Source organism: Cydia splendana, chromosome 12 (assembly GCF_910591565.1).
Source record: "Cydia splendana chromosome 12, ilCydSple1.2, whole genome shotgun sequence".
Classification (NCBI taxonomy): domain Eukaryota; kingdom Metazoa; phylum Arthropoda; class Insecta; order Lepidoptera; family Tortricidae; genus Cydia; species Cydia splendana.
Window position 1 is genome coordinate 19,068,992 of NC_085971.1, and position 24,705 is coordinate 19,093,696.

The 24,705-nt window shown below is 37.4% G+C and overlaps 1 protein-coding gene across 1 annotated transcript in view; it reads right to left on the reverse strand.

Moving 5' to 3' along the window:
* The window catches only part of LOC134795691 (GTP-binding protein REM 1), a 227,832-nt gene extending 207,119 nt beyond the window's left edge, over nucleotides 1-20,713 (reverse strand). Inside the window, exon 1 of the mRNA XM_063767624.1 lies at nucleotides 20,131-20,713. Within this exon, the coding sequence (XP_063623694.1) occupies nucleotides 20,131-20,608 (478 nt within the window). The 5' untranslated portion in view covers nucleotides 20,609-20,713. The remainder of the gene's footprint in view (nucleotides 1-20,130) is intronic.
* Nucleotides 20,714-24,705: the final 3,992 nt, after the last annotated feature.

Genomic DNA, 24,705 nt, shown 5'->3' on the forward strand with positions numbered 1-24,705 from the left:
ACGAGTGATCCTATAAGGGTTCCGTTTTTTCCTTTTGAGGTACGGGACCCTAAAAACTAAAAAAAGTGACATGTGAATTGATTGTAATGAACTTTCTTCCTTTAATATCGTTTTAAATATTGATCCTAGAGAAAAGTGTTCAGATGTTTTTTGCAGGAAATTTTATGTAGATTATTTATTCATAAAACCTATTTTGCTATGGGACACCGTTTACGAGTTATTTACAAAAAACTAAAAAGGGACTTTAAAATTGATTGTAATTAACTTACCGGCTGCTTTGTCTTTTTAAATATTGATCCTAGCGAAAAGTGTTCTACATGTTTCTTGTAGGAAATTTTATGTTTATTATTTATGTGTGATCAACAGGGTAAAGACCGGTAGTGATCACCGAATCGTAAGAGGCACACTGAATATCAATATTAAACTTGAAAGGTCCAGCCTGATGAAGTCTACGCTCCGACCTACTCGAGCCCATGTTCAAAACCCCGAAAGCTTTCAACTCGAGCTCTCTAACCGCTTTGCTTGCCTAGAGAACTTGGCTTCAGTGGACGAAATCAACGACGGGCTATAATAATAATAATAAAAGACGTTTATTCAAGAAGTTTGAACATAGGTACATAATAAAAGTACACGATAATGCTTACAAACTAATTGAAATGGAAAGTGGCTCAGCTTATGTCTGTGCCAAAAGGCTTCGGGGCACAACGGCCCTAAAGACTTGCAGCAACGGACGCTGTTATTCTGCCACCGCCGTATTTGTATCTAGCTAAGGACAGTAGAAACATTTACACTATTTATTACATATAGGACAAGATAGCAAAACCAAACAATGCGCAGTGGATAAAAAAGTGTTAGCTTTACAAAAGTTAAATATCTATAGCTATAGAGCAGGTCACTCAACCAAAAGTATATGTTACATTCTTTTGGAGGTCCAGTAAATAAGCCTTGCAACGTAGTTTGAAAACCGCCAGGGACTTACTGTTAACTACTGGTGGCGGCAAATTGTTCCAGCATTTAGACGCAGCATAGCGAAAACTGCCTCTAAATGACTGAAGCCGGAGTAGTGGAAGGGAGATACGCTCTTGTTGTTCACGCAAACCCTTCAACTTTCGGTTAGGCTTCCATTCAAGTTTACGCGCGAGATAGGGTGGAATACCGGATTGTTTAAGCGTAAATACCATTGACGCAAGCTTTAATATTCGTCTGTGTGACATATTCAGTTTACCCGCTTTATTAAGGTAAGGGCTAATATGTGAGCGGCGAGGAATATCTTGACAGAAACGTATGCATGAATTCTGTACACGTTGAATCGCTCGTTCTGTTCTTTTTCTTATGCAAGGCCCATACACAATGTCTCCATAATCCAGTTGGGATAAAACTAGCGCATCTGACAAGCGTTCACGAACATTTTGTGTTAGGTAGGGTCTCAGCTTATATAATGATTTTAGAGCACCATAGCATTTTGGTATTTTAGCGTTTATATGGGCTTCAAATCGAAGCGACTCCTCCATAACGATGCCTAAATTTTTAACCTGACTCTCTTCTGATATAGGCAGCCCTGATATTCGCAAGTCGATTTCAAGATCACGTACTTTAGCAATCTGCTTTTTTGTTCCCAAAATAATGAAGACAGATTTTTTAGGGTTAATGATGAGACCATTGTCATTAGACCAACCTGCTACAGCTTCTAAATCGGTATTAATTTGCGATATTGCAAGTGCGACGTTAGTTTTAGTGGGGCATATATGCTTCATTAGCTGCGTGTCATCTGCATACATGTGGTACGAACAATTTTTAATGACTTCGGGAAGGCACGCAGTGTACAAACTGTATAAAGTCGGACCCAATATTGACCCTTGGATTACTCCTCTGTCGAGCATACGGGGTGATGAGCGAGCAATTTTACCTTCGTCGTTTGGGCATTCGACTATTTGGTTTCTATCTGAGAAATAGGAATAGAACCATCTACAAAGTGACTCAGAAAATCCGTAGGTCTTCATTCTTTTAAGTAGCACGGGTGTCAATATACTATCAAACGCGCGGCTAAAGTCTAACAAGACAAGAATTGTCGCAAGTTCATCGTTAGAAGCCTTAAGTGTCTCATCCACCAAATGCGCAATAGCCGATGTAGTGCTATGATGTTTGCGGAATCCCGATTGTGCTTCTGGCAATATCTTGTTTTTCTCCAAGTGCGTTCGTACCTGCTCGTTCACCACTTTCTCTTGGATTTTGGAGAGGACTGATAAAATGCTAATCGGGCGAAGGTCACCAAAGGTTTGCGGAGATGTATTTTTGGGTATCGGTTTTACAATAGAGGTTTTCCAGGCCATCGGGAATCTATTAGATAACATTGAGGTATTTATGATGGTGGTAATAGCATTAAGTGAGTAAGGCAAGGTCAGCTTAATCATTATAATGGAAACACCGTCACTGCCTATAGCCCTCGAGCTGATGGAATTGATTATACGATTAACTTTATCTACAGACACGCTTTGCAAATTTAAGAGTTTCGTACTGTGTGTTACCGTTCGTAGAAATATGTGTTATTGGGTCATTCGAGTTTAACTGCAGTGCTGGGGGCACGGAGTCTATGAAAAAGTTGTTCACTAGGTCCGGTGCACGTAAGTGATGAGGTATTTCGTCTTTCGTTTGTCTACCTAAAATGTTGTTTACTTCATTCCACATTTGTTTGGGGTTATGAATATTCAAATTTACTTTTTCTGTCATGTATGCTGTTTTTTCTCTTCGCCTTGCCGTAGTCACCAGATTGCGAAGTGATTGGTAAATTTTCTTTTTTTCCGGGCAGTTGGATTTCCTAGCTTTCTGTTCTGCTCTGTTCCGCTCCTTCATCATAATTCTTATTACATCAGTAATCCATGGTGAGGGTGGATCTTTGAACGTTCTTGTAGTTACCGGCGCAAAGTGGTCAAACAAACCCAAAATAAGTGAATTAAACCGGTTTACCATCAAGTCTACGTCCTGGGTTGCCGTAACCCATTCCCACGGTGTCACGGAAGCGGCCCAGCTGTAAGTGTCGGGATCAAAGTGATTAAAAGGTCGGTATGTAATAGTTCTAGGCTGAGGTTTCGGAGTCAAAAGGGGAAATTGGGCGTAGATGAACCCGTGATCACTTAAGTCCTTGTTATGCGTGATATTTATCGCAGTCGCTTTAAAGTCAGGTCGGCAACAGATGATGTCGATCAAAGTTTTGCTGTTATCCGTAACACGTGTTGGTTCAGAAATGATTTGTGTCAATTCGTATTTATGCAGCAGTTTTATAAAGCTTAACTGATTCGCTCCAGTCGGTCGCTAGTGGAAACTGTCCACACAGTAGGGTCTAAGTTTTTTAGACCCCGCCGTAAAGATAGACCTCAGAAATTGACCGAGCAAACCTTAAACCTCATGGCTGAACGACGCTCGCTACAGTTGCAGTCTCCCGATGACGCGGAGTCATATAGGCAGCTCAATAGACGTATATCTAAGTCCTTGCGACATGATCTGCGTCTCTTTAATACTAACCGTATTAAAGAGACTATTGAGCGAAACCAAGGCTCCAAAGTGTTCGCAAAGGACAAAGCAACGCAAGCAAAGCAAGGGTCTATTGGGCAAAGCCAGCTGACAAAGCTGAAACGGGAAGATGGCAGCATAGCGTCGAGCAAAGCGGAGGTTTTAGCTGAGATCGAGAGGTTCTATGGATAGTTATACACTTCGATCGCAAAGCCCGTTGATAGCTTGGTAGGAGGTCCAAGAGCCAAGCTGTCCCGACATTATACCGAAGATATCCCGGACATCAGTCTGTACGAGATTAGGATGGCCCTGAAGCAGCTTAAGAACAACAAGGCGCCGGGCAAAGACGAAATCACTTCAGAGCTTCTGAGAGCGGGTGGAACACCGGTACTTAAAGTCCTCCAGAAGCTCTTTAATTCCGCCTTGTCCGAGGGCATAACGCCTGAAACATGGAATAGAGGCGAGGTGGTGTTGTTCTTCAAAAAAGGTGATAACAACCTATTGAAGAACTACAGACCCATCACGCTTCTGAGCCATGTCTATAAGCTGTTTTCAAGGGTCATCACGAACCGTCTCGAACACAGACTTGATGACTTCCAGCCTCCCGAACAAGCCGGTTTCCGAAAAGGCTATAGTACCATAGACCACATCCATACGCTGCTGCAAGCTATACAGAAGACCGAAGAGTATAACTTGCCATTATGCTTAGCGTTTGTGGACTATGAGAAAGCCTTCGATTCGGTGCTTGTCTCTTCAGCGATGCCATATTGACTATCGGTACATCGAAGTGTTGAAGTGTTTGTATAATAACGCCACCATGTCGGTCCGAGTACAGGAGCAGAGCACGAGGGCGATTCCATTGCAAAGAGGCGTAAGGCAGGGAGACGTTATCTCTCCGAAACTGTTTACTGCCGTAATGGAAGACGCCTTCAAGCTCCTGGAATGGGAAGGACTTGGCATCAACATCAACGGCGAATACATCACTCACCTTCGGTTTGCCGACGATATCGTAGTCATGGCAAAGTCGATGGAGGAACTCAGCATGATGCTCGATGACCTCAACCGAGTTTCACAACGGGTGGGCTTGAAAATGAACATGGACAAGACGAAACTTATGTCAAATGCCAATGTTGTGCCCATCCCAGTCTCTGTTGGGAACTCGGTACTCGAAGTTGTTGACTCGTACATCTACCTAGGACAAGTAGTCCAATTAGGTAGGTCCAACTTCGAGAAAGAGGTCAACCGCCGAATCCAACTCGGTTGGGCAGCGTTCGGGAAACTACGTAATGTCTTTTCGTCCGACATACCTCAGTGCCTCAAGACGAAAGTCTTTAATCAATGTGTGTTACCAGTGATGACTTACGGCTCCGAAACGTGGTCTTTCACTACCGGCCTCATCTCAAAACTCAAAGTCGCTCAACGAGCTATGGAGAGGGCTATGCTCGGAGTTTCTCTACGTGATCGAATCAGAAATTAAGAGATCCGTAGACGAACTAAAGTCACCGACATAGCCCACCGGATTAGCAAGCTGAAGTGGCAATGGGCAGGCCACATTGCACGCAGAGAAGATGGCCGATGGGGTCGAAATGTGCTCGAGTAGAGACCACGGACTAGCAAGCGCAGCGTAGGACGTCCACCCACAAGATGGACAGACGATCTTGTTAAGGTCGCCGGAAGACGCTGGATGCGGGTCGCTTCCAACCGGCACGTATGGAGGTCCAAGGGGGAGGCCTATGTTCAGCAGTGGACGTCTTATGGCTGAGATGATGATGATGATGATGATTTATGTGTAAGATTTGTTTTTGCTATGAGTCATACTTTTCAAATTATTAACGAAAAAATAAAAACAAGGAACCTTAGAATTTATTATAATTAACTTTCCCTCTTTATTATCTTTTTAAATATTGATCCCTGCTAAAAATGTACTGAATCTTTTTTATTGAAAATTTTGTGTAGATTATTAGTTCATTTTTTTTATATTGGCCACCGTTTACGAGTTATTTACGAAAAACTAAAAAAAGGGACCTTTAATATCACATATCTCACTTCCAGTCAAGAATTCGATCAAGCAACCGGCAAATTGGGATTCAGCGGGGTCTAATTAGGTTAAAAAACCCGGTTGCCAAAAAGTAATATGTTTTGCCAGTAGAAATCGATTTTTACAAAAATGTGACCAGTCTAAATTATTCAATTTGATTAATTTTATAGCCTTTTAAAATATGTTTACACAATTTATCAATCGTGACTGAATTCCGGATTGGTTAGATGGGTGTGTGCCTTTGCTGCCCAACTTGTTATAAAATGACAATATGACGGACGAATGTCTGAAATGTCGCCGTATTTAAGAATTATTTTGCTTTTCTTCGTAAGTATGTTGAAAAACATTGTGTGTATAACATATTTGCATATTTATAAATAATAATAATAATAAATAAATAAATATTATAGGACATTTTTACACAAATTGACTAAGCCCCACGGTAAGCTCAAGAAGGCTTGTGTTGTGGGTACTCAGACAACGAGACAATTTATACTGTGATTACCCATTTTATGAAACGTCCGCTAAACTAGCACAGGTCCGACGCTGACAGTGGTCACGGGCGTACTGGCGTGAGGAATAGGCGCAAGGTATTGCCGCGTAGGGTGTAATTTAGTAGGCAAAATGTTGAATTCATCAAATGATGAATGAAAAAATTAACGTATCGATAAAAGGACAAGCAATAATGAAGATTTACTTAAAAGCTATCGACTGAAGTAAGTTTCATATACATTTTCGTCCTAGTACTTCTAACATAAGGAAATAAAGACAGTGTTAGGCATGTTTTCAACTTAAGATTCTATCGAGAAAATAATGAGCCGTCGTGTTTCTGACAAGCAATAACGTAGTTCAAGGACTTATACATACTAGAAAATAATGCATGAAATCCTTGTAAAAGTCTGTAAATATGGTGGTGGTAATCAAAGAAACTTAATTGCTAAATTGGAAATCAAAATAACTAAAATGGGCCAGAATCACCAATTTTAAACTACTACGTTTAGTGCTCATCGATGTTAGTGTCGTAAGCGCCATCGACAATAAGGTCCCTTTTCATAGATAATACCACATATACGGTTCAAAAGTAGTCACATATTATTTTCGAATTCAGTATTTCCAATGACACTCTAGAGCACCTACTCTACTCTACTCTAGAGATTTTGATCGCACTTTTGATATTTAACATGTAAAAATTGACTCACGTTAGACCGGGCCGTGTCCGGGCCGGAGCTTCCGGCGCATCGTTTTCTATGGAAAGCATCACGTGATCGCCTGTCATGTCATAGAAAAGTAAGCGCCGGAAGCTCCGGCCCGGACACGGCCCGGTCTAATGTTTCATCCTTTATCTTGTACATTCTAGACCTTTGGTCGTCACTATTACACTCAAGATTTTCAAAATTAACTCTCGAAACTATAACGTACCTATTACATTAGGTAAACTCATCGCAACTAATATTTTGCTAGATACTAATGTTTATATGTATAAAATAATTATAATTTAAATCGTATAACTGTAAATATCTCTCAGTTCTAATATTAATAATTCATATCTTACCTCCGTTCCCCAGTTTAATCGGATAGCGTTAATTGGTGTCTAATAAACAAACTTTCAAACATTCCAGACAAATTTAATTGCGGGATCCCTAAACTTTCCGCTTAGAGTTTTGCGTATTATTTGAATTTGTGATAGATAATTAGAGGAAACCAAGCTTTTACTCGTCTGCGGCAAAGCTAAAGGATGTTATGATTTTAGCAGTTTATATGGGATTGTATGCATGTGACTGAGTATATTTATGTGGCTCTAGTGAAAAAGGGGCCACGTCTCGCGCAGCTCAGCTCAGAGATAATAAAAATAACATACAATTAGGAGGTAAGAAGAACAAAGTTGACCTTATCCCTTCGAGGGACCTCTTCTAGTTCACCTTTGAGTACTTAGATGATATTAAATATACCCTTTTTCACCTGCGCTGCGCGTGACTTGTAAGACTGTTGCCGGCAATGGAAATGAAATGAAATGAATGAAAGGATACTACAGAAACAAAATGCATTATAAATTCTGTAGAAAGGCACAAGCCTCGGTCCTCGAATAAGGAAGTTTAAGTTACACTTAGACTGTAAATCAGTTTTCAGTTATAGGCTCTAAATAAATGTTTATTCATAATTAACAGCGCTCAAGCTTTTGCTGATGTAATCATTTATTCACGGGATAATGCGTTCTTTAAATGTTCATGTTAAAAGGCGTATTAAGGGGTATTAAGGTAGTTAATTGACTATTCGTGAACCGTGTCGCAATGAGATAAGGTTGGCAAATATAATGGCCAGCTAAGGGCCACTTGCACCATCCCACTAACCCGGGTTTAAGCGGTTACACCGTTAACCCAGTGTCAAATTGTACTGGTAACCATGGTAACTCCTGGTTTATCCGGTTAACCCCGGGTTAGTGGAATGGTGCAAGTGGCGCTAAGTATGTTAATATAAACTTATATACCGGGTGAGAAGCAAAAGTCACTAACTAACACCATTGAAATTATTGGACAATAAACCGTGTTACTAGTGTAATAAAGTGCATTGTTACTTGAATTTTTTAATAGTACTTAGTGAGTTTTGCTTGTCACCCGACGATACAATCTTCATTTCTTATCGAACTGAAATATAAGTACACGGTGGTAAAAAATAAATGCATTCCTGTTGCCAGGGAGATTTTGGGATTATACTGAGCAACTTTTACAATGGAACCAACCCCAAAATCGCGAAAATAAAAATTACCCTCCTATAGAAAATGGACCAGCCAAAATGTATGAAATAGCCAATTTTTTTAAGCCACCAGCTCGTAAAATGGTGTGCGGCTAAAGATGGTTGATACAATACCTGTCTAGTACTGTATGCCTGCGACCAAATGCTTTTATGTCACGTTTAAAACGTCAGGATACATAATGCCAATTTTCACGGTTCCTACTTAAAACTTGAGGAAACCACTCTCTTTGTCTTCCTCGTAGTAGCACCTTTTGTCCCAACGCCCTATTTCCAGACTTCCCTAATGTCCCAGAATCGTATCTGAAAGCCGTATTGTCCCATAAATGTGACGTTCTTATAAAACGTAACACATTTTCTATACAGCCTCACAATCCCATGACATCCAAGACAGTTGGGGCGTTGTTGACAATGCTTCCCTAACACTTTTAGGCCAACTAGAATAAATGTGACTCCAAAATCTACTGTTGTATAAACAAAACCGGACAAGTGCGAGTCGGACTCGCCCACCGAGGGTTCCGTACTTTTTAGTATTTGTTGTTATAGCGGCAACAGAAATACATCATCTGTGAAAATTTCAACTGTCTATGACGGTTCATGAGATACAGCCTGGTGACAGACAGACGGACAGTGGAGTCTTAGTAATAGGGTCCGGTTTTTACCCTTTGGGTACGGAACCCTAAAAATACAAGCTAATACTATTAGTGATTTTGTATGTAAAAGTAGTATTCTCTTATAGTATTCTCTTGTATTTTATTATGCAATAGACCCCTGTTTAAGAAAAGCTCTGACACTGAAAGATTTTCTTGGTTCATATTTTATGACTTTCATAATAAAATTATTGCTTAATAATTTTTCACATCTTTCGTCAGTTTTAACGTTAATGTTTATCAACACAGATTTTATTATCACACTGTGTAATTCCTTTCATTCGTTATTCAAATGATGAATTTTCAATTTACATACTAAAAAAACCCCAATCGAAACATTAAATACCTAGTCCGTTTTTTTTAGCATTAGAAAGAACTTCGCAGAAGTAAGTTTGTGGTTCCAAATCTGGCACTTTTAGCGCTAATAATTTGAAGTAAATTATATGTATTGACCATGCTACATTAGATAATTCAATAATTATTAACAATTAAAGAGCCTGATAAAAACTGCACGCTTGCTTCTTTGGAGTTCTTTCTAATGCTAAAAAAACGAACTATAATATATGAAGATGATGACGAGACTTTTCCTCGCACCTGTCGTATTTTTACTTTTCGATTGGCATTTGTCGATAAAATATATCGACAAATGCCAATCGAAAAGATAAAATTCACGAAACAATTTCCATACATTAATCTATGATAGGCGTTTTCTTTCTAACTACAATTGTCACCTTGGCTAATATCTTATAGGTAAGAATTCTAAATTTAAAATTTCCCGCTACACACGATGTGTTCTGTAACCTGTAACACACACGAGTGCATGACTCCTTTTAACGATAATATTTGTAAATAAAAGTTGGCTTTATTCCGAGATCATACTATATCGGTTTTCATGAGTAAAGACTCCAAAGGCGATGAAAATTACAACATAGGAGACAATGCTTCTTTCCCATTGTGCTGTGTATCTCTTCGCAAAACCTTTTATATTTTAGCTAGTACAACGTGAACCCTAGTTTCCAAACAACATTACTGTATCGAAGGTCAAAGTTAAACTGGTCTTTGGATTAGTAAAATGAATAGTATTGAGCGTTATGCTGACGGTATTTTTGAAGGCGTTTAGATAGGCGTTTTACTGAACATTTTGTAGCGCTTTTATGTCTGTTTCAATTGTTAATAATGGTGTCTCAAGATAGAGCAGAATATCTTTCGTGAGGTGTATTAGAGTTATTTAGAAAGATTTTAATACGGGCCAGACCATATCATGAGATAACTTTAAAGAAAGGACAGTACTAGTGATAGTGTATATTGATTGGAATGAAGGAATGACGGCAAGTAATGAAGTTAGTTTAAATATCTTACTTCAGTATTGGAGTGATGTTAATGCATGTAATGCAGTATGTAATGTCACTGGAAATGACATTACTATTGTCAGTGCAATTATTGGAATAATGGAATTACGAAGTAGTGGTAGATAGTGAAGTTATTAAATTGTTATTAAATATTAAATCAAACTCATGAATTATTATATAAAATTACAATAGAAAGTAACCTAAAATTAAAACTACCTACAAAAATAAAACTAATACCTAAAAAATTAATACAACATAGTATGGGTGACCTAGCCCAATATGTATATTTTAGGCTAGAATCTGGATTATTAGATTGTTTTTGGTACTTAAAACTGTAACTTTTATTTTTATTATTCCAATCCATAATACGTTGCTCAAATAACCACTTCTCGGTATTGTTTTTCTTTCAGTCGAAGCGCTATTCGCAAGGCGTAACGATTTCTGTTTCTGACTGACGTATATTCGTTTAGTCGGGTTTCGTGGCATATTTCTGACAGTTCCCCCCTTCATCCATTACCTACAATGCCAAGATGATTCGCAACACAAAGCGAGGTAAATACAATACAAAAAATGAAGGATAAAATAGACTCGGTATATACGTACCTACCTATTATAGTAAAAATAATCTATAAAACTATCTGTAGACCCAGAATAGCGGCTGTACAGTGCGACATAAAATAGTAGAAATTAAATGAGGGCGCCACTTTCTACATAACTGTCACATTATTGGCGTAAAATGCTTAAAACATGCCAACAATTTACTATGGATTTATTTTAGGTCCATTTTGTTTTATTTCTACTATTCTATATCGCACTATAAATGCAGTAATTTCAAATGAAGCTTACCTGGCAACAAAATAACTGTGAAATGAAATGACAGCTTAAATCTGACAGTTTATTTGATAAGCAAAATATAAGCCATACAAAGAAAAATAGCTCGTGACACGACTGGCTGACCAAGCTCTAAGCTTCGCACGTTATAGGTCATTTAAATGCTACACGCAAAGTTTTCATTTAAATGGCAAGCTATTTTCACTAAATGGGAATTATAAGGACTCTGGCGTCGAATGATGGGTCCTATGACAGTTGTTTATTTATAATAGGAGTACAGATGTAGTGCATAAGTGTTTTCCGTCGTATTTTCTCGGTAATGTTCGTATTTGTCACACTACGTCAGTCAACCTTTGTACCGAGTACCAACTTTTGTACCGAGACTGATTAAAATAGCAAGACACGTTCAGTATGTTTCCGTGAAAATACGATGAAAAATAATTTTGCACTACATATGTACCTAGCTGTCAAGAAAATTGGTGGTTCATCAAAAAATCATTAATTGTTAAATGGAACATTAATGTAGTAAAAATATGCTAAATCAGTATTCATTCAATTTTTTTTTTAATTATAAGCCTAACCAATATAGATTTGAAGGAACTGTCATTGGGACCACCATTTGACGCGAGAGTAATCGAGCGAACTTTAGAGCGTGCGAGTGTATTTAATGTTTCCTGACGTTTCGATCGACAGACGTTTTTTGTTCAGTTCTTATCGTATCTGACAGCTGAGGGCCTACCGCGAACCACGTTCGACGTGTTGCCTCCCTGTCACGTTTACGTACGAATTTACAAGTGCGACAGAGAGGCAACACGTCGAACGTGGTTCGCGGTAGGCCCTCTGGCATTTCAATAGGTATGAGGGTAAAATTATTAACTGGAAAACGTTGTGCCGAAGCGACAATAGGGGCAAGAACAATATTGAAGATATGAAAACGACTATAGAAAATGCTGGTGCCTGTCTTCGCAAATTTTCCTGCCACCAATAATGTTACATTATATTCTTTCTCAAGTCACGAAAAGTCACAAAATTTACAAAATTTGTGAAGAAAATAATGGGATTTCAAAATGGCGAAGTCATCTCAAGATTCTTTCTTTGTATTTTGCTCATTGATATTGAGTGAATTAACGTGAAAGTGTGCAGCTAATGAACAATTAGTCTTAAAACGCGTTTAACCATCCTTTAGGCAACCAACACCCGGCAATTTATCGAAGCTTCTTGTAAAATCCATCTATCACTTTACAAAAAGCAACTACCAAACAACGTCATGCTGCCGTTCGTCATGGAAACCATTTTTTTAAAGAAGATGAATATTTGACCAGTGACTAACTTAGTGAATACCGGTGTGTGTGAATAGTAGCTTAGTGAATACTCAGACCTCAGACCTCAGGAATATTTAAGTTTTATGGACAAATCAATTAGCCAAGATAAAAAACTGGGCCTTAATGGGCACCCTTCCGTAGGGGACAGATCTGGGGGACCTAAGATGAGGTGGGTGAGTTTTATTTATTTATTTATTTTATAGGTTTTAATTATTTCGCTGCTAACTAATAAAATAATCGCGCCAAAAATAAATTTTCTTACGTAAAACAATAACAATTTTGTTCTTGTAATGAAATATTACGTATTTCAGCTTGTTGAACCTCGCACCGGTTCGAGTCGAAGTTTTCCAATTTTCTCTTCGCTAATTAGTTATGGATTGCTAATTAATTGTGAAAACTGCGCTAAGACTTCGTATTGTTTAGGAAATATTCTACGAGGTCGCTAAATACGGTTTCTTTTTACAAGCTTTTATGTAACTTGTACTTAATGTTGTTTATTTAACTTGCAGTGTATTGTATCAAACCTTGTATGTTCGGATCAAATCTTGTAATCTAAATTATATAACTCGTCGTATTTTAATTTAAATAAAGTTTACTAGATAGAATCGAAACATACAAATGTAGATGTACAATAAGTCAAGAGCAACACCTATACTTTATCCATTTCCGCTACCTACAGGTTCTCGGGAAGAAATCGCTTTTAGCTATAAGACCACATGTTGTTTACCTCTACTTGAGTTGCTATATTAATTGTATTGTATTGTAATGTATACTTCCTTGTCTGAGCGTTCGATTCGAATGCTATTAGAACAGCACTCCTGATTGCCTATGATTGTGTTAGCCAAGCATTGTTCGCGGTTGTATGTTTTCCATCAATTCCTCATACCGCGATTCATGTTAGTTCAACGATGTGTTTCTTAGATAATAACGCTTTGAACGGTTTATGGAGCAGAATGATTTTGTTTTATAAAAGGGGCTGAAGTGTAAAGAGGGTAAATTGTAAAATGAACCTTCAAAATATACCAGGCGGCTTAGCACGGTCGCGTTTTTATCCCTTGTCACCATGCCTGTCACGTTCTAACAAGTATGTAAGTGCGAAAGGGACGCGCATAGTGATAGACGATAAAAATGGAACCGTGCTGCGCCCACAGAAGTAGGTACCAAAATGGACAACACCGATTTGTAATATCTACTTTTTCTTTAGTAACCAACCTGTGCTTTCTATTTTTAGCTACTGAATAAAATCAAATGATACAAAAATATACATTTGGAAACCAGCATTGAACAAAAAACCTAATCCAACCAAAAGTAGGTAGGTAGTCCAAAATAAAAAAAAAATTGACTTGGTCTAATTCTAAACAAATGAAAACTATTTCCCTCCCTTCCTCGTTAAGTGATTATAATTTTAGTAATGACTGATAAAACACAAACATACGGAAGTATAATTAATCTTCCCAAATATTGTCGGAAAACTGATATTTTCTTGACAAAAATTAGACATTAGTGTATGATTTATTGAGTCGTTTATTACTATTCTCTCTAGCCGTCACGGTCAAGCGCCTAATGTTGTATTTTAGTAGATTTGAGAAATGGATATCCGCTCCCAATTCTATATATTTCACGACACGGTTCGTAGACGCTAACAAGAGTTTCTTCCTCACTCATAAATTATAAATATTAATATTTTCCGTTTTATCTTACATTCATATAACAGCTTCTTGGTAACATTTTCGGTCAAAACTTTTTTATTTTATTTGTCCTTTTTTACAAGCTTTTTATTAACTTGCAATGTACGTATGTATGTTTGTTAGGGTCAAATCTTGCAAATTAAATTTGACCCACTTCCCGGTTTCTGATGAATACAATTATGGTACCATCGATCTGCCATAGGAACTCTGTGATAAAACAACGCAACCTAATTGTGTTTGGGGTTTTTCAATTACAACTCGTTGGATAGAAAACATAACATGACATGGTACCTATTGTTTAATACATACTTTTAATTTTTCACCTCAGCAGCTCGAACAAGGGTACTTTGCTTCTTAAAAACAGTGAGCAAAATGCGATTTTCGGTTTAAAGAATATTTATTGTCTAAAGAAATTACAAAATTTCACTTATAAGACAACAATTATATAACTATACATTAACAATACATATATTAGCAGTAAGCAAGCATGCAGACTTATTTGATAGGTTAGTTAAATCTTTAAAGATTAATATTTGCTATAGTAAGTACAAATGAATTGGTTTGGGATTCTGTATCAATTCAGATGTTAATTGTTTAATTTGATCACAAAATTAGCTTAATTGGGAAGTACTAGTGAGTATTTATGTGAGGCGATTTTAAATAAGGTACAGGTAACTAAAGCGTTATTATTGGATATTGTCTTTTATGTATGTTTTTAATTGCGATTTAAATTTGTTGTAACTTTTTGTATCTTTTATGGTTGTTGGTAGGCTATTATACAATTTCGCACCGTCATACATTAAATTACAAGTTCCATATCGGGTTCTGGGAAAACGTAAGGCTAGGTTATCGGCATTTCTGAGTTTCATCTTTTGGAATTTACTCTTTTTGCTAAATTCAATATCCGATTGTATTTCGTTGTTTAATATTTTACGTATTAGGACACAAGTTTTATACGAGTATTATTTGTTTGAGGTTCATTATCGTTGTTTTTTCGTATAAAGTTTTAGTTGGAGTTCGATAGTCATAATGGAAAAGGACCTTGATAATTTTGTTCTGTGCAATTTGAAGATCTTTTATGTTGGTATCTGCTGCATTGCCCCAAATTTCAGTTAGATATTCTAAGTGCGGTTTTATCAGAGAGTTATAGATGTTGACACGAGTTTGTTTTGGGAGATAACTACTTATGTGGCGCATTGCTGCTGTTAACGCTGAAATTTTAGGTTTTATATTAGCTATGTGTGGCTTCCACGTAAGTTTACTGTCTAAAGTTAATCCTAGGTACTTTTCATGATCTTTTCTTAATATTTTTTCCCCGCTTATATATAAATCTTTACTTTGTTCGATATTTTTATTTTTGGCTGCAAATATTACATAACACGTTTTTGAAGTATTTATGGTAAGTAAATTTTGTTGGAACCAATTTGAGAGTAAATCTAAATCGTGTTGTGCTTGTTGTAGGATATTATGGACAGAATTGCCATAATAAAATAAACACGTGTCGTCCGTTTTGCTCACTGAATCATTTTGTCTCACTCAGTGAGCAAAATCGCATTTTGCTCACACTTGTGTCACTGAGTGAGACAAAATGACATTCAAGTGACCTTTATAGTCAAATGTCATTTCAACATGCGGGGTCTAATACAAGTTCGATATACTTGGGTTCTATTATCTCTGTCCCTCTAAGTATGTTCTCACTGCTTAAGGTGAAAAATTTTGTGTACTACACGAGATCAAAGTTATTTACATCTCGTGCGCTTTTGAATCCCTTACTACGCTTAAGATTCTAAATTAGATTCACTCGCTACGCTCGTGAATCTATTATAGAATCTTTCGCTTGCACGGGACGCAAAATAAGCACTCGAAGAAATATCAAACTTTGATCTCTTGTTGTACAAATAACTATTAACTTATTGCAAGCGTCTATAGGCAATATAGTCCGTTTACGGCTAATGGTAAAATAAAAAATCAAAACGATAACTCAATTCCCCTCTGCTTCATTTTAAAAGTATTAACACGTACTAGAACTTAAACACGATTTTGTTAACTTCCTAAACTTAATCCCGGTTTGGAACTCGCAGCCAAGTTAAATTCATATCTTCTGTAAGAAGATTAGGATAATTTTCTCCCTGGTTGGCCCAACGGAAAAGCAAATAATAAAGTATGTTAATCTTTATTAATATGCAATCTGGGTTCAAAATAATAATTTTAAATACATAGATGTCTTTCATTATGTTTTTTTATCATATTGGTATTTGGTGAGGGTCAGTCGATGCTCGCTAGAAGTACGTGCGGCCGATTGCCTTTAAGTTTATATTTGGTAATATGTATTTGTTTCAGGTGTTATATTAATAAGGTTTTACTATCTGGGAGCTAAATAACAGTTATTTATTGAATGATTTTAAATTATCTATTATGTATTTAATGTAAGAGTAAGCCTGAAAATTGCACCCATATTTAACTGAAAAGATCAAATCGCCTAGCGTGGAACGGGCATGTGATGCGGAGGGATGAAGGTCACATGTGACGCGAAAGATATTAGAAATTAAGGTGGAGGGATATAAGAAGAAAGAAAAACCAAGGAAAGGGTGGATGGATTGTGTGAGAGATGATATGAAAAGTAACAGGTGAATGATGAGATGACGAACGTCAGAAAGGTATGAAGGAATAACACATGCGCTGGCCCCAAATGACGGGAAAAGGGCTAGTCAATGATGATATTAAAAAACCGGGCAAGTGCGAGTCGGACTCGCGCACAAAGGGTTCCGTACCATAATGCAAAAAAAAAAAAACGAAAAAAAAGCAAAAAAAAAACGGTCACCCATCCAAGTACTGACCACTCCCGACGTTGCTTAACTTTGGTCAAAAATCACGTTTGTTGTATGGGAGCCCCATTTAAATCTTTATTTTATTCTGTTTTTAGTATTTGTTGTTATAGCGGCAACAGAAATACATCATCTGTGAAAATTTTAACTGTCTAGACAGCGAAGTCTTAGTAATAGGGTCCCGTTTTACCCTTTGGGTACGGAACCCTAAAAAGTGACCAAGTCCCGCTGGCGTTAGCTTCGCTTATGTGTGACACCATTTACCTACAACAGGTATTATACTGTATTTAAAATAAATTATTTTACACCATGCATGAAATAAACCACCAGATAATTATTAGAAAAACACAAATAGGAGTTATTTTTAAACACAAGTTTTATTTAATAAATCGGATAGAAGTATAAAAAGTCACGATGTAATGTTTCATATAAATTCCATATTAGCAAATCGTTTTGACAGTTCTAAAAAAGTAACTGATTTGACTAGTAGGAAAATACCCTATTATAAGAAGCGCCGGGACCAGTCTATGTGTTTATTTGTCTGTGTAATAAAATGTATTCAGGATTATTTACTTTACTCTGGGCTAGGCGGATTGTACGAAATAACTTATGCTAAACAAATGGCGGAATATTTCAAGAAAAACTTGGTGAATAAAGGGTTGAGATGAACTACTCATAATAATGTATTCATTCTGGTATGTTTAGGTAAATATAGTTGAACAAAAGGGTTTTTGTAAGATGAAAAGAACATTGGATATTCGGGGGCCCTAGCCTCGTTTTAATCTAAGATAGTGGATTAAAACTCAGAATACAAAAAAGTAATATACTAATGTTGTAAATATATTACGTTTTCTTTTTTTAACTGTTTAATTTTCAATATTTTAATTTTTGTTACCCTTCATACCTGCATCATGTCATGACCCTGACTTCTTCACAATACATATGATTCGAAGTATTCAAACTAAGTATGCAATGTTTTAAGAAATATAACCATTTCTTTCCAGTAATTATATGTACATATGTATATATTAATATAATCTATTCACGTATTCTTGGTATTTATTATTACCTGCCTATAATGTTAATTTACTAAAACGCTCATTACACAAGGTATAAGGTGTTTCGTTTTAAGTGAAATTAATATCCTGCAGGCGTATTATGATGTCCACGTGATAAAATAAGTGTCAATTTTAATATAATATATTTATATTAATGACAGTATGATTATGAGAAGAAACATATTATGTCATGCTGTCACGTAGACAAACTCGACCATAATATCCATATTGGGGGCCTAGTCAACATGACAATCGTTGATAAAAACGCCAATCGAAACTATATAATGTATAGAATAGTCACGTGACTTTTCATAGCAACTGTCATCCCGATACATTTTTTTTTTCGTTCGTCGTTTGTCGAGGTACGGTTATCTTCTTGACTAGGCCCCCTGGTTGGCTTTCTTCCTTTCGAGATATTACACACAGACATTTATTTCACAGAAATCGCTGTTCTTTCAAGTCAGATTACTAATTGGCGTGGAAATGCTGAGTAAGATTTCGGTACGTGGCCTATAAAATCGGCCAGTAATCCAAATTAAAGGTAGAAAACTTCAGATTGTGGCCGATTCTACTCGCTATTTATTTTTCTAGGAAAAAGCCTTTTTATACAACGAGAGAAGATAATTTTGTTATATTTTAGATAAGGGAGTTTTTGTAGATGGATATAATTATCTCCCAAACCATTTTAACCTCGTAAGTCCCCGTGTACTTGTACAAGGACAAATTAAATTCGAGTTATGAAGTCTCATAGATTTAAATAAAAGAAAGTTCCAAATTCAAAAGCGCAAAAATTGGCTTGGGTCTTACGAGGTCTTGGGTCTTAAGACCGAGCGCATTAGATTTTTTCACGGATTTGCATATTTAACTTATTCTTAGATAATCACGTCATACTACGTTTCTGCACTGCGTTTAAAGACGAAACTTAAATGCCGAAGATAAAGAAATAATTATGATATTTTTACAAATGTATAGACCTCGCAAACCATCTTCCCACATTTTTTTTCTGAATAACATTTATCTGATTAATAAACAACATTCACCTAATTACGAGTATATGTTAGAACTTAGAACTTTGTTCACAAAATGTTCATAGAATCTGTTGGAAAATGCTACAGTATGTCCGGCGGAAAACAGCCGGACATACGCATGCATTTTTATTCAAGCTGAAACAAAAGATCTCCGTTTCACTCTCGATCAATGAACAGTTGGCCTAATCTTACCTAAATGTTGTAATTCATTGACGTCATCTGCATTGCCCAACGTCAACAGATTGATATGAGCGTAAATATGTCTTCAGTTTATTTACTATATTAAAGGAAAGAGCCAACCATGACTTGTTTGACGCAACAGTTTTCACCGAAAGGAAACCAAACAGGGACCCGATTTATAAAATTCGACCGCTCGATTTCGTGTATTTCGTACAATGATTCTACATTGAATTGAAAACGAGTAGTCAATACCACTTGATTCCCAATTTCTATCGCCTGTATTTCAAAAATACCATTTCGCCGTTTTCCTCAGATTTTCGAGTGACGAAATCGAGCGCTCGACATTCTAAAATCAGTCCCCCAGGTCCTAAAAATTGTCAATGAAATTCATCCTTGTGTTTTCACTTAAAGATTCCAATTTCAAAACTTGCTCTAAACGACTTGCCCAGTGGCAACAACGTACTTTGCTATTAGAAGCATCGTTAAAATGTTTGTTTATGTCCTAAAGATAAATTAGAGCACTAGATGAGAAATCGCGAACGCATTGAAGCCGAGCAAATTTATACTTTCCAGAAACTCATTAGCGTATGTTGTTTCCGTGACGTCACTTGTATATGTATAATTTAGGGAAGACTGGACCGTTTTTTATTTCGGAAGATAAACATTCGGGTAACCTTCCACAACTCGAGTGCGCGTTATTTTTACCGCAAAAGTAAACCGAACTGATTTACAGACCAATTCACGAGCCCCTATTCTTTGAAGATACGCAGATGTTTCTAAATCTAAAACTTGAATGTACAAAACGCACACGGCCGGCTGCCAACTTTCGTTGAAAAGAAGTCAAACTGAAACTTTCACGTTTAAAAATAACGGGAGGTGAACGTTCTGAGGTTCTGAACCACTAACCTCCTTTCTGCGTGATGTTGAACGTGCGGAGTCTGTAGGAGTCCTCGTCAGGTTCCTCCTGTTCTGGTTGATGTGGTTTAGGGACATCCAGGAAGGCATTGGAGCGGCGCGGTTGGGTGTTATGTCCGGGCGGCGGTCGACGTCTCGCGGACGCTTGCCTTCTCACTTGAGGGGGTGTTTCTGCTTCTGCTAGTCGTGGTTCGGAGCTGTAGCGCGCTCTGGTCTCTCTATCCAGCTGCTGCTGCTGCTGCTGACGCCGCTGTCTGACACTTCGGCCGCCAGTGATTCTGGCGGACTGGGAGCGGGCCGCGGGGCGGCGGCGCGGCGCGGGTGTGGTCTCCATTGGGGCCACGAGGGCCTCCATGCTAGCGGAGGCCGGCGCGCATATTGACTGCGAGCGCTTCGTACGTCCGTCCGATGCCATGGTCGCGGCGGTACTGACGGGCGGGCGGGCGGACTTGTTGCATCGCTCACTCATTTGTACAATTAATAATGGATCAAAGCGGTGTTAAATATTTGACTGTTAGTCTACAGGAACGTTTCGAACTGTTAATTTAATTTGTTCTTATGATGAAGTTTAGTTTTAAAGCGCCCGGTTTGGAATTTTGTTAATTCAATTTGACTATTGCTTATTTCTTGTTTAATTTTAATTATGTAAGGCGCTTCCTGTTTCCGCTGTAAATATATAACTCCTGTTAATTTTCTTGTTATAAATACGCGGCAAGAAACTTTACACTAGTGACAAAAATACTGGAGCACTCTTATTTCCTTGACAATAAAATTGTATTTTCTTTTACTAAAAAATACTACCGGTTATATTATTTATGATTTCTTAAAAATAAATCATTTTTTCATCTCATATCCAGTAGTAATATTGATTTCGAGTACATATCTAGTATATAAGTATCTCAGGTTTTAAACACCAAATTGTATGTCTTCTTTACGAGTACATATCTAGTATATAAGTATCTCAGGTTTTAAACACCAAATTGTATGTCTTCTTTACGAGTACTTATTAAATAAGGAAAACCCAATATTTTCAAATTATAAAAACAAAAGTTTGTACCTATAGGTACTGTCCTAAAACACCCATTCACATAATAATAACACACTTTTTCATAGGTTAGTTAAATGTTTGAAAGTATAGCTGCTAAACATAATATCTTTTCCCACAGTTAACTATTATCGTGTGCTATATAACCATTGTTTTCCCAAATAAAATTATACCCAAATAGCACAATATATCTTTGGGCGGCTATAGTCATTGATAAGCGGTTGATTGTTTGCCGCCCTCGCAGATAAGGGCTTTGGGCGGCTCTCCGCGGTTTCACGATGAATGTTTACTGCGAAACGAGAAAAGTTTTTGAGGAAAAATAGGAAAATGAATGAACGTCAATATTGTAACGTAGGGAATATAACTGTTGAGGTTTTAATAAAATATTGATGTTTAATATTTGAATCTGTGAATTGGTTTTTTAAACTTTTTTGTAGCGTTGGTTACCTATCGAAAAATAGGTAAATGTAGATAAGTTTACATCACTGTTTATATCCATAACAAGCTCAAGCGTGTAAGTATAATATTTTTCACATAGCTTGGGTACAGTGACAGCTGTCATCTCCATACAACTTATAACCTTAAAGATTGTAAGATTTTTATTATTGTATACTGTATGTTAGTTTGTAAGGTATGTATCTATGGTATGGGCCTTAGTTGCCTGATAATAAATGATATTAATGTTTTTTTAAACATTATATCGTATTGAGATGCCAGCTGTCTCGCTATGTGAAAAATAAGCTCTACAAGACATTAGTTATTAAGAAACAGATTCTGATTTAGAAATTTGTTACGGTTTCGAACTCATTTTTATATGACCTTAACAATCGCTCGCACTTAATTGTATTATTAGGCATCTCGCTTGCACTTATTGGTGCGCGTGAAATTCACTGCCCGCTGTATCTAAGTCGTATCATAACAAGATTTAAACTATATAATTCATAAATTAGAATCGTTCTCTATAAACAGTAAAGTTACAAACCTCATGTCCATAAAATTTCTCGTACGTATACCGAAGCTCGGGTAGCAAGTTAAATAATAGTTCCAATAACCAATGAGTAAAACTGAACATTCTCAAGTACGTCATTATTTCCAAGCACGTATGCTGACTCGGGGGTGTATTCACAAACGTAGTTTAAATTTAATTGGATTGAAATCGAATTGAAAATATTGCAAACTGTGGTAAACGGGCGTTTTTATTTAAAGTCGTCCCTTACACTTATTTTCAAATTTGGGATTTTTTATGTTATTTCTACTCAGAATCATGAGCTCTTTTGATCCTAATAGGAGAAAAAAAAGTGTCCCAAAATTTCCATACAATTTTCGACCTTTCCATTCCGCGACCGCCGTACAAAATCTATGAAAAATGGTAACGGAATGGAAATAAAAACCTTGGGACACTTGTTTTCTCCTATTAGGATCGAAAGAGCTCGTGATTCTGAGTAGTAATAAGATAAAAAATCCCAAATTTGAAAAAAAAGTGTAGGGGACAACTTTAAATAAAATCGCCCAAATACAAGCTAATATTTTGGACCGAAATCTGAGACTTTACAATGGGGCCAAACTCTAAAAAATTTAAAATAACATCAGCATTTACGGAACAGGTGATTGTTCAACAAAGTACTGACGCCATCTGATATATCGGAGCGGCCAAGGTGTTCACAATATCTGAACATGCACTCTAGCGTCCTGACATTAGAGGCGTGTTTAGATATTTGTGAGTGTCTTGACCGATGGACACCTTGTAACACTAGATTTTTTATTTATTTATTGACCATGGATACAAGTCCTTTGTAACACTAGAGGGGTTGTTGTGTTGCCAGGCTTTAAGATGGGAGTACGCACTTTCTCTGAAGGCTTGAAGGTCCGGAAATACCGCAAACTATGTTCATTGCACAGTTTAGCTGTAAGAGGCAGTAGTTTCAAAACTGTACAGTCAACTGTAATAACAAGGGCGCATATACAGTCGCCATCAGATATATCGGAGCGTCCGAGGTGCTCACAAATATCTGAACACGCACTCTAACGCCTTGACAATAGAGGCGTGTTCAGATATTTGTGAGCGCCTTATCCGCCCCGATATATCTGATGGCGACTGTACATAACTTACCTACCCAAAAATATATTGCCATACAGCGGGGAAATACGGCCAGCCTTCTCTAGGTACCTTGCCCGTTGACGGCTCGGAGTAATTAACAATGGAGCCGCCATTAACAGGCGTTCCCCTCTGTCGAAAATAGGCGGCCAATGGTCAACCACATGTCAACCATATGTATGGACTGACGTTTATCTGACATGACGTACCTATACATTTGATGTTCCCCTCCCCCGCCAAAAACGGCAGACTATTTTGTACCGAGAATTTTAGACATGGCGTCTCCGTTGGTTATATCCTCTAAGGTTGACGGCGATCTGGGCCAATTTTTTTGATGTGTAGGTTTTTATTATGTTTGTTTATTTTTTTCTTTGTTTTATGAATAAAAAATTCACTCAAAGGTATTTCCCATAGTTCTTTTCCCTGACATAAGAGCTACGGGACATATTTTTGTGTATGATATGTGCTCCCATATTTTTACACTAGACTGTACCTAGATCTAAATTAAAGTCAGTATTACAATAATATTTCTGAACAAACTCCTTCAGCAGACTAAATTCAATAGGGGAATTCCCAATAACAAAGTTGAATCCATGTTGAATCATGTTAATAAGAAAATGGCTGACTTTGAAGCTTTCCACATTTTAACTTTATTAACTTTGAAAGCTCGCTTTTTCTGGAAATATTGTAAAAGTATAATTTTCCAACTTTAACTTCAACTTTTTAAGGGATAAGCGTTTACCCGAATAATAGAGCGTGTATTTTAATACGACCGCATATTCTGAAGGTAGTTAGTATGGATAAAATAAACTTTTGTTTGTTTACTTTAAAAAAAATTCACAGATTTCGTGCCTCACACGACTATCGAGCACATTGGAAATGAATCTACGGAATTCGAAAAAATATTGTCGCTGAGCGACGAGAAAGTCTGGATAAGGGAAAAAGTTACAAAATAAAACTACAACGTTGAATGATAATTATTTTATTCTTAGATTAACACAAGTATCCTGGACATAACGCATGTGAACAAACAAATTGCAAAATTTCCACACGCGTATCGAAGTTTGAATAATTGTCGCCGTGGCGCATAAGTATAGGTACATATTTCATTTTTCGATTAATAAGCAGGATATATTAATGTTCAAAGTACAAGAAACTCTCCCTCTCCCTCTCCCTCTCCCTCTCCCTCTCCCTCTCCCTCTCCCTCTCCCTCTCCCTCTCCCTCTCCCTCTCCCTCTCCCTCTCCCTCTCCCTCTCCCTCTCCCTCTCCCTCTCCCTCTCCCTCTCCCTCTCCCTCTCCCTCTCCCTCTCCCTCTCCCTCTCCCTCTCCCTCTCCCTCTCCCTCTCCCTCTCCCTCTCCCTCTCCCTCTCCCTCTCCCTCTCCCTCTCCCTCTCCCTCTCCCTCTCCCTCTCCCTCTCCCTCTCC